Source organism: Pinus tabuliformis, chromosome 8 (assembly GCF_031772625.1).
Source record: "Pinus tabuliformis cultivar Carrire ecotype Pingquan chromosome 8, CPIR1, whole genome shotgun sequence".
NCBI lineage: Eukaryota > Viridiplantae > Streptophyta > Pinopsida > Pinales > Pinaceae > Pinus > Pinus tabuliformis.
In genome coordinates, this window is record NC_142294.1 from 1,908,427,363 (window position 1) to 1,908,437,450 (window position 10,088).

Consider the following 10,088-nt stretch of genomic DNA (forward strand, 5'->3'; position numbering starts at 1 on the left):
TTTATGAATTAATACAAGTTTATTATGGGTGTGAAAAATCTCTGTTCTCAGAAATTTTATTAGCTTCCTTGTGTTAAAGATCTGTGGAGAGAGAAACAGAGCATTGCCTCTGTGTTGAGTTTTATTTGTGTGTTTTTGGGATCTTACCACAAAAATCCCCAACAGTAACTCACTTTTAATGTCTTTATTATGTCATCTGGCAATCGTTTAGAAAACTTTTCCGCCTGCAGCTTCCAATAGGCTTTGTCATCATTGCCCGCAAGATGTCGCCCTAAAACCTTCAAGGACTGAGGCAACCTGCCACAAATTCTTAAGAACTCCCTCACCAAGTCTTCAAATCCTGGAATTGGTTTTGGTAAAAGGAAAGCATGGCGGCAAAAGAGCTCTTGGCCATGCTGTCGATGCAATGGCTTTACATCATATAATAAAGCTTTTGGAGAAGATCTTCTACGTAAATCCCTATCACGAGATGTAAGCAAGATGAGAGTGCCACATCCCACTGCATCCATATCTAGCAGACTATCGATTTGCTCAACATCATCAACATCATCCAGAACAATCAGAGCTTTAAGCCCTATTAAACTACGTTGCAAAATACCCTTTCCTTCGATGGTATTATCAATATGCAAATCATAATCCATTAACAGATCATGAATAAGTTTCTTCTGCAAAGATGGTAAATTCTAGCCTTTCGCGTTGAACAAAAAAGAAAATCGTTTAAAATCAAAACGCCTCACATTGTAGAAATGTTTAGCGAGAGTAGACTTCTCGATGCCGCCCATTCCCGCAATCCCCACAATTTTTGTTTCTTTTGATTCTCTTTGGTACCCAATTTTAATTTGGAAATCCCTAGCTGCTTCCTCCAGTCCAACTGGGTGTGTAGCCAGCTCTAACGGCTCCCGTCGTTTTACCTCTCTGAATACAGCTCTCACAAGTTGCTCCAAATATATCCCATAGTTACTGATAGAAACAGATATAGTTATGAGAACCTGTGATCCGAAAATTATTGAGTTTCAAATAAGATAAGTAATAATTTTACCTTTGATTCGTTTTGACGATGAAACCAGATATACCTGCAGCTTCTTTCAGTGCTTTCTCCCATTCCGTGGTGTCTCGGCCTTCCCGTTGGTGCTTTTGAAAGGCGTCGCCATAAGGTTCTTTCGTAAGGTCGCGAAGGTCCGTAGGCTCAACTTGATAAAATAGTGGTACAATGGTGGCTTTTCCCTCATGAAATGAATTCAAAATCCAGCACAGTTCATTCAAGCACCAACGTGATTCAGCATATTTCTCAGAGAAAATGACAACATGCACAGAGGAACTGCGAATGGCTCCTTCGATTGCAGGGGCCAAACTATCTCCCTTGAGTAGTTCCTCGTCATCAAGAAAGACGCGCAACCCACAGTGCTTGAGACGATGATAGATTAGGCTGACCTGAGTGAGCTTGCCGTTGTTGGGGATTTTTCTGATAAAATCACAAAAACAAATAAAACTGAACACACAGAGGCAATGCTCTGTTTCCTTCTCTCCACAGGATCCTTTGCACAGGGAAGCTTTAAAAAAAAATTCTTGAGAACAGAGTATTACACCACCATAAAAAGATTTCTATTCATTAAAACAAAATGCATGATACATATTCATCCTCTTTTACTGAGAGGAATTTACCAAAAATACATTCAACAAAACTGTCTCCACCTGAGATTTTACACTACTGGTGTGTAAAAACCCATTTTCATTTACTGCTGTAAAATCCTTTTACATTTACTGGTGTGAAAACTATTTCACTCATACTGCTGTAAAACAAATTTTTACATATGCAGTAATAATAAAAAAACATTATGTGCTCACACTTCTCGCACTGTTGTGCAATGTATATACTCCCTTCTTCAAATGTTGGTCTTCATCCTTTTTATTAACATCATGCACTGTTGTGCGTTTTTGTGTCATACTCACACAATGGTCAACACACATTAAAAAGACATATTACAAAGAAAACATATGCCAAAAAAAATTACAGCGGCCAGCACTTTTCGTTTCACTTGTTATATCATATAACCCCAAAACAAAACATATATATGATTCGTTGACTTACCCATTCTTCCGTGCAAGCAATAAAGTATTTTACCTACTATTATGACGATTTTATTAAATGCCTTAATATCAAAAACTGCGGTCAACAAAACTTGAATTTTACTCCATGCAATATTTATTCGTTGCAGGCTCGTATGCTACTTTGGTTGATGGACGGCGGAGAACGATCAAGCAAATCGGACGGTTGACGTCGATTTCGGGAGCCCACTTCATGCTGAACATTAGCGTCCGAAAAGTCAGTTCTGTTGACGTATGCAGAGGACCACGTGGCTGCATTACATTGTATCGGAGTCGATTATACGGAAACCACTCCACACCAAAAGGCGGTCTGAAATTTGACAGGGGTAGTTTCTGGTTTCGCTGTGGCGGTTTGGGCGTTGTAAGTATGCGCAGTTGAAATTAGATTTCAACACTCCCCTTTAATTTCAACTGCTGGGCATTCAGTCATACCCAGACACTTTCTCAAAAATTCAAAGCTTTTCTGATCCAATGGCTTTGTCAAAATGTTTGCAACCTGTTCTTGAGTCCTGCAATGTTCTAGGACAATTTCTCCGTTGTTCACCAATTCTCTGATGTAGTGAAACCTTGTATCAATGTGTTTCGTTCTCTTATGAAACACTGAATTCTTTGACAATGCAATAGCTGAGCTATTGTCACAAAAGATCACTGTCGCTTTTGCCTGCTCTTGTCCTAAGCTCCTCAACATCCTTCTCATCCAAACTGCTTGACATGCTGCTGCTGTAGCTGCCACATATTCAGCCTCTGCTGTAGACAATGCTACAATGGACTGCTTCTTAGAAGCCCATGAAATGGCTCCTGAACCCATATGAAAAACATAACCGGAAGTGCTTTTCCGATCATCTACACTTCCAGCCCAATCACTATTAGTGTATCCAACCAAATCTGAATGTTCTGAGACATTATATAAAATTCCAAACATTTTGGTACCTTTGACATACCTCAAAATTCTTTTTGCTGCTTGCCAATGTGCCTCCTTTGGTCTCTCCATAAATATGGAAATTAAACTAACAGCATACATAATGTCAGGCCTAGTTGCTGTTAAATACGTAAGGCTGCCAACAATACTCTTGTACAAACTAGGATCAAAATCCTTGCTGCTGTCCTCTCTGCTGAGTTTTAATCCCATTACTGTGGGAGTGATCGTTGCCTTGCACTCTTGCATGTTAAATCTGCCCAATACTTGATTTACATATCTTGCTTGTGAGATAAAAATTCCTTTTTCATTTTGATCTACTTCTATGCCTAAGAAGTATCTCAACAAACCCATGTCAGTCATTTCAAATTCCTCCTTCATGACTGATTTAAAATTCTCAATGAGCTGATCATCATTACCTGTGAAAATAACATCACCAACATATAAGACAACAATTAAAATTTTACCATCTTTTTCTTTGATGTAGACGGTGGGTTCTCCTTCACACTTGTCAAATTCATTATCCAATAGATAAGAATCTATCATGCTGTACCATGCTCTTGGCGCTTGCTTCAGCCCATAAAGAGCTTTCTTCAATTTGCACACTTTGTGCTCTTCACCTTTTTTCTCATAGCCTAGAGGCTGTTCAATGTAAACCTCTTCCTTTAACACGCCATTTAGGAATGCTGACTTCACGTCCATTTGGTAAACTTTCCATTTGTTTTGAGCTGCTATGGACAGCACTGCTCTCACGGTTTCCATTCTTGCAATCGGGGCGAAAGTCTCCTCATAATCTCTTCCATACTGCTGTTTGTACCCTTTGACAACCAGCCTTGCCTTGTGTCTTTCTATTTTACCTTCAGCATTGCTCTTAGTCTTGTAAACCCATTTGACTCCAATGACTTCTTTGCCTTTTGGTAGCTCAACCAAATCCCATGTTTTGTTTCTCTCTATGGCATTCATCTCCTCATCCATAACTTCTATCCATTTCCTATCTTTAATTGCATCCTCGAAATGAATAGGATCATCAACATGACAATACAAGGCAAATAAGGAATTCATTCCTTCATCATAAATGTCACTTAGATTTCTAAATTTCTTACCTCGTTCATTTGGTGTGCAAGTGCTTGAAGATGCACTTGAATTTCCTCCTTGTGATGTGCTTGAAGAAGCACTTTCATTTATCCTCAATGGTGTCCCTTGCTGTCCTTGTGTTGCCGCTGTTGTTTGGGGATGCATTTCAGCCACCTCCTCATCATCTTCATCATGAGACAAACAATTTTTAACATTCACTGTTTTCTCTATGCTTCCATCCCAAGCTTCCTCTTCAATGAATTGAACATCTCTGCTGACAAAAAACTTCTTGGTGGATGGAATATACAACCTGTAAGCTTTGGATTCCTCACTGTATCCAATGAAGATGCATTTCTCCCCTTTGCTGTCCAGCTTCCTCCTTAGCTGATCTGGTATGTGTGCATAGGCCACACATCCAAAAACTTTCAAGTGGGTGACACCTTGCTTTCTCCCACTCCATGCTTCTTCCGGCACTTTGTTCAACACCACTTTTGTAGGACACCTGTTCAAAATATACACTGCACAATTTACAGCTTCAGCCCAATAATCATTTGGCAAATGCTTTGCCTTCAACATGCTCCTCGCCATATCCATGATGGTCCTATTCTTCCTTTCAACAACTCCATTTTGCTATGGGGTGTACCTAGCTGTAAACTATTTGTGAATTCCATTTTCTCTACAAAATCGTAGGAATTCCTTAGAGATATACTCACTTCCTTTGTCAGTTCTCAAAACTTTTATATGCAGCCCGCTTTGGTTCTCCACAAGTGCTTTGAAATTTCGGAATTTTTCAAACACTTCACTTTTGTTTTTAAGGAAATATACCCAAGTTTTTCTTGTAAAGTCATCAATGAATGTTAGAAAATATTGGATGCCTGCTAATGATGGAGCTTGCATTGGTCCACATAAATCTGAGTGGATGATTTCTAAGGGTGCCTTTGCCCTTATGCTCTTCCCTGATGGAAAACTTTCTCTGTGTTGTTTTCCCAAAATGCAACCTTCACAAAGGTTGTCCGGTTTCTCTATCAATGGTAGTCCTCTTACCATTCCTTTCCTACTCAACAAATTTAGACCTCCAAAATTGAGATGTCCAAATCTCAAGTGCCACAACCAATTTTCATCCTTTGGCACGCTTTGGAAAGCCTCTTGGGTAACTGCTGCAATTTCATTTTTGTTTTTCAAATCTGCCCTGATCCTGAGAGGGAACATCCTGTTCCTTGTCATTTTTACTTCAGCAATGCATCGTTTGCTGGGTGCTATATCCATGATGGTGCACACATCATTCACAAAGAAAACATTGTACCCCTTTTGAACAAGCTGTCCAATACTCAAGAGGTTACATCTCATTCCGGGGACATAGTAGACATCTGCTATGGTTTTCCTTTCTCCTTGCTTTGTAAATATTTTTACCTCTCCTTTTCCCATAACAGAGATTTTACTATCAGTTCCTAGTGTGACATCTGATTTCATATTCTGATCTAGAGCAGAAAAGAGGGCTATGTTTCCTGTCATATGGTTGCTGCAACCTGAGTCTAAAAACCATATGTCTTCACTGTTTGTTTCAGCCATGTTACAAGATAACAACACATTATCTTGACCGTTGTTTTCTCTAGTGACATTTGCATTTGATCTATTGTTCATATCATGCTGCTTCTTCCTACATTCACTGGCATAATGCCCATATTTTTTACAATAATAGCATTGGACATTGGATTTTTCATACCTTTGTCCTTGAGCATGATGTTGTCCTCTTTGTTGGCTGCTGCCTTAGCCTTGGTTCTGATTTGGATTGCTGCCTCTTCCTTGAGCATTTGCTGGGCTGTTCCTTCCACCTCTGTTTTGGCTTCTGCCTCTTCCTCTCTTGTTTCCTCTGCCTTGACCTCTTCCTCTTCCAAAAGACATCTGGGTCTTAAAGGCTTGCTCTAGAGATGAGTTTTCATTTCTACTCAACCTCTGCTCATGTGTTATCAGTGATGCATGCAGCTCATCAACTGAAAAGTTTGAGAGATCCTTTGTCTCTTCTATGGTGGTGACAATCACATCAAACTTTGAGGGTAAGACCCTCAATAATTTCTCCACAATCCTCCTTTCTTCAAGGGTTTCTCCATGAGTCCTTATCTGTGTGACCAGACCAATTACATGTGTGAAAAATGAGTCAATGGTGTCTGACTCCTTCATGCTCAGATTTTCAAAATCTCTGCTCAGCAATTGTAGTTTTGTTGTCTTTACTTTCTCAATGCCTTGATAGGCTGTTTTGAGGGTTTGCCATGCTTCATTGGATGTCTTAGCTGCTTCTATCCTTGGAAACACACTCTGGTCCACTGCTTGATACAACAATACAATGGCTTTTGCATCCTTCTTCCTATTGCTCTTCAAGAGATCTCTCTCTCCCTGAGTTAATGCATTGAACTCATTTTCATCTGTTGGTTCTTCAAACCCAGATTCAACTAATTCCCATAAATCTTGAGAGATAAATAAAGCTCTCATGGTTATTGACCAGTAGTCATAGTTCTTCCCATTAAACTGTGGGAGCTAGGTAATAAACATACCCATGCTAGTGCTGGTGCTAGCCATTCCTTGCATCCTCAATTATGCTTTAAATTTCTTGACTGTGTGTTTAAAGCACTGACTGTTTCAGCAGTAACAAAAAGAAAACTTTGAGGAATACCTGAATCTTTTGCCTGAGACTTCACTTTGCTGGAGAAGATTTACTGCTGCAACAAAAGACTCCTCCCTTCAGCTTCTTGAACACTTTCAAAGAGCCTAAACCTACTCTGATACCACTGTTGGGGATTTTCTGATAAAATCACAAAAACAAATAAAACTGAACACACAGAGGCAATGCTCTGTTTCCTTCTCTCCACAGGATCCTTTGCACAGGGAAGCTTTAAAAAAAATGACTGAGAACAGAGTTTTACATACCCAGAAAAAGATTTCTATTCATTAAAACAAAATGCATGATACATATTCATCCTCTTTTACTGAGAGGAATTTACTAAAAATATATTCAACAAAACTGTCTCCACCTGAGATTTTACACTGCTGGTGTGTAAAAACCCATTTTCACTGTAAAATCCTTTTACATTTACTGGTGTGAAAACTATTTCACTCATACTGCTGTAAAACAAATTTTTACATACGCAGTAATAATAAAAAAACATTATGTGCTCACACTTCTCGCACTGCTGTGCAATGTATATACTCCCTTCTTCAAATGCTAGTCTTCATCCTTTTTATTAACATCATGCACTGTTGTGCGTTTTTTTGTCATACTCACACAATGGTCAACACACATTAAAAGGACATATTACAAAGAAAACATATGCCAAAAAAAATTACAGTGGTCAGCACTTTTCGTTTCACTTGTTATATCATATAACCCCAAAACAAAACATATATATGATTCGTTGACTTACCCATTCTTCCGTGCAAGCAATAAAGTATTTTACCTACTATTATGACGGTTTTATTAAATGCCTTAATATAAAAAACTGAGGTCAACAAAACTTGAATTTTACTCCACGCAATATTTATTCGTTGCAGGCTCGTATGCTACTTTGGTTGATGGACGACAGAGAACGATCAAGAAAATCGGACGGTTGACGTCGATTTCGGGAGCCCACTTCATGTTGAACATTAGCGTTCAAAAAGTCAGTTCTGCTGACGTATGCAGAGGACCACGTGGCTGCATTACATTGTATCGGAGTCGATTATACGGAAACCACTCCACACCAAAAGGCGGTCCGAAATCTGAGAGGGGTAGTTTCTGGTTTCGCTGCAACGGTTTGGGCGTTGTACGTATGCGCAGTTGAAATCAGATTTCAACAGGCGTCAGGTCCCCTATGGTTTATGAAAACTTGGTATGTTCCAGGTTGAAAGGTCTCCCTTTGGATCACATTCAATACAATTTTCACAATGTCCTCCAAAAATCTCTTATGGTCACTGAAAATACAAACAGATACTCATAGTTGTAATTAAGATCAGGTAAAGTGTAACACACTGAAAATACAAATAGATAGACATAGTTGTAATTAAGATCGGGTAAAGTGTAACATGAATATATTCAGGTGATAAATGCGATAACACTAAGTGTATATATATTCACCTTTCAAATTGATCTGTTTTGAGGATGAACCCAGAAATTTCCGAGGCTTCTCTGAGGGCCGGTTTCCATCGGTCCAGTACCTGGGTGACTCTGCCTCTCTGTTGGTGTCTTTCAAAGGCCTCGGCATAACATCCCTTCTCAATGTAGCGAAGGTTAACAGGCTCAACGTTCCAATAAACGGGTATAATAGTGCGCTCATGAAATGATCTCCAAATCCAACACAACTCATCCAAACTATAATCTGATTCTGCGTAACGTTCAGAGAAGAGGGCAATATGAACAGAGGCACTACTAATGGCTCCCGATATTGCAGGAACGATCATTTCTCCCTCTTCAAGTTCCTCTTTACCCAGAAAAACGCGCAACCCATGGCTTTTGAGAGTACGGTAGATGAGGGTGGCAAGAATGCACTCGGTGTCGGGACCGCCGTAGTTTATGAAAACCTGGTATGCTGCTGGCTCTGCCGCTAGTTCCATACTCAATACCTGATCTTACCGATGGGATCAGACAGTCCGCCGGAGAGAGAGAAATCGAGGAACGCAATTGCTGTCAGGAAAAGCCTCAGAAATATATTTGGCAAAGAAGCATCTTATAAACTTGTCAGTAGTAAATTATATACATACTTTTGCAATGCTGCACAATGAATTTTATGGAGAATATGAGAAGAGGTTAAGATAACCGGCAAGGATTTGCCATGGGATAAATTCAGTAGTAGGTAGACCTGGAATTTGATAAAGTTTTTATTTAATATGCAAATTTGATGACAGTATATTTTTTTGCATTTTCATTTTAATATAATCTATATATAAAATATTCATATCTACTTCTAATATAATAGAATTAATCACCCTAAATATTATTTCCGATCTCTCATACATAACCATTTGTTTTTCATTTACTTTATTACAATATTAAATTTATATTCTAATTCTTAAATCAAAGTAGAAGACCCTTCCCACAATTCTTTACTTATTTTATTAATAAAATTAAATTTAAAATCACAATTCAATAATTACACTAAATATATTATATTCTTGCATAACTAAATATATTATAATATAAGAAGAATTATGCATACTGATTACCTATAAAAAAAAAATTGTCACAAGTTACACAAACTCCAAATAAGAAATAAATCTAATTTAAAATTTAAATCAAAATCACAATCCAGTCATCATATTGAATAAATAATTATAAGGGGAAAGGAATCCGAAGTATCCATACTAATTATCTATTAAAAAAAGTATCACAGGCTACACAAAGCTCCCAATGTAAATTTACAACAATCTGTCAGATGCATGGTATTCAGTTTTTGGAGTTGATATTTTTTATTTTTAAAATAAAAATAAAATATTTTATAAATAAAAAACAAAAATTTATAAAAAACAAAATTGAATATGTATGTTTAGATAGTTTTAATTAAAACATTATAAAATATCAATTGTAAAAATATTATACTCACTATCAGTTATAAATAAAATATTTAGATGTTCATATGACTTAATATAATTTCATATTAATTTTAAAAAGAGATAAAATGATTAAAAAACAAATGAGAGTAAAATATTTAAACTTTATACTTTTTAAAAATATTTTAATAAAGGATTTAAATAAACTATTTGAATATCAATGTTAACTAATTTATGTCCAAATAAACTTCATTTATATCTATATATAAAAAGAAAATATTTCAATGTTTTATATAATAAAGTATTCAATGGCCAAAGAAAAAAAGTAATTGAAAGTTAAAAAGTAAAAAAAAAATATCAAGTACTTCTTAGTAATAAAAATCATAGAGATGTGTAATTCATTCAATTCTTAATATAAAATTAATATCTGAACTTTAAAAATATTTATAATAATAAAAAATTATAATATGGGCCTTCA

General features: G+C 37.1%; 1 protein-coding gene across 1 annotated transcript; it reads right to left on the bottom strand.

The window, feature by feature from the left end:
- Positions 1-683: 683 nt before the first annotated feature.
- LOC149244067 (disease resistance protein RPV1-like) lies at positions 684-8,677 on the bottom strand. The gene is made up of 3 exons (XM_089371402.1): positions 8,202-8,677; positions 1,040-1,462; positions 684-960 (listed from the first exon to the last, which is right to left on the bottom strand). The coding sequence occupies exons 1-3, from the start codon at positions 8,675-8,677 to the stop codon at positions 684-686; spliced, it is 1,176 nt and encodes a 391-aa protein (XP_089227528.1).
- Positions 8,678-10,088: the final 1,411 nt, after the last annotated feature.

Coding starts and splice junctions, on each gene's coding strand:
- LOC149244067 (XM_089371402.1), bottom strand. CDS start 8,677: ATGGAACTAGCGGCAGAGCCAGCAGCATACCAGGTTTTCATAAACTAC. Junction 1,463..8,201: donor AAAACAGATCAATTTGAAAG/GTGAATATATAT, acceptor TGATTTTATCAG/AAAAATCCCCAACAACGGCA. Junction 961..1,039: donor ATCGTCAAAACGAATCAAAG/GTAAAATTATTA, acceptor TGTTTCTATCAG/TAACTATGGGATATATTTGG.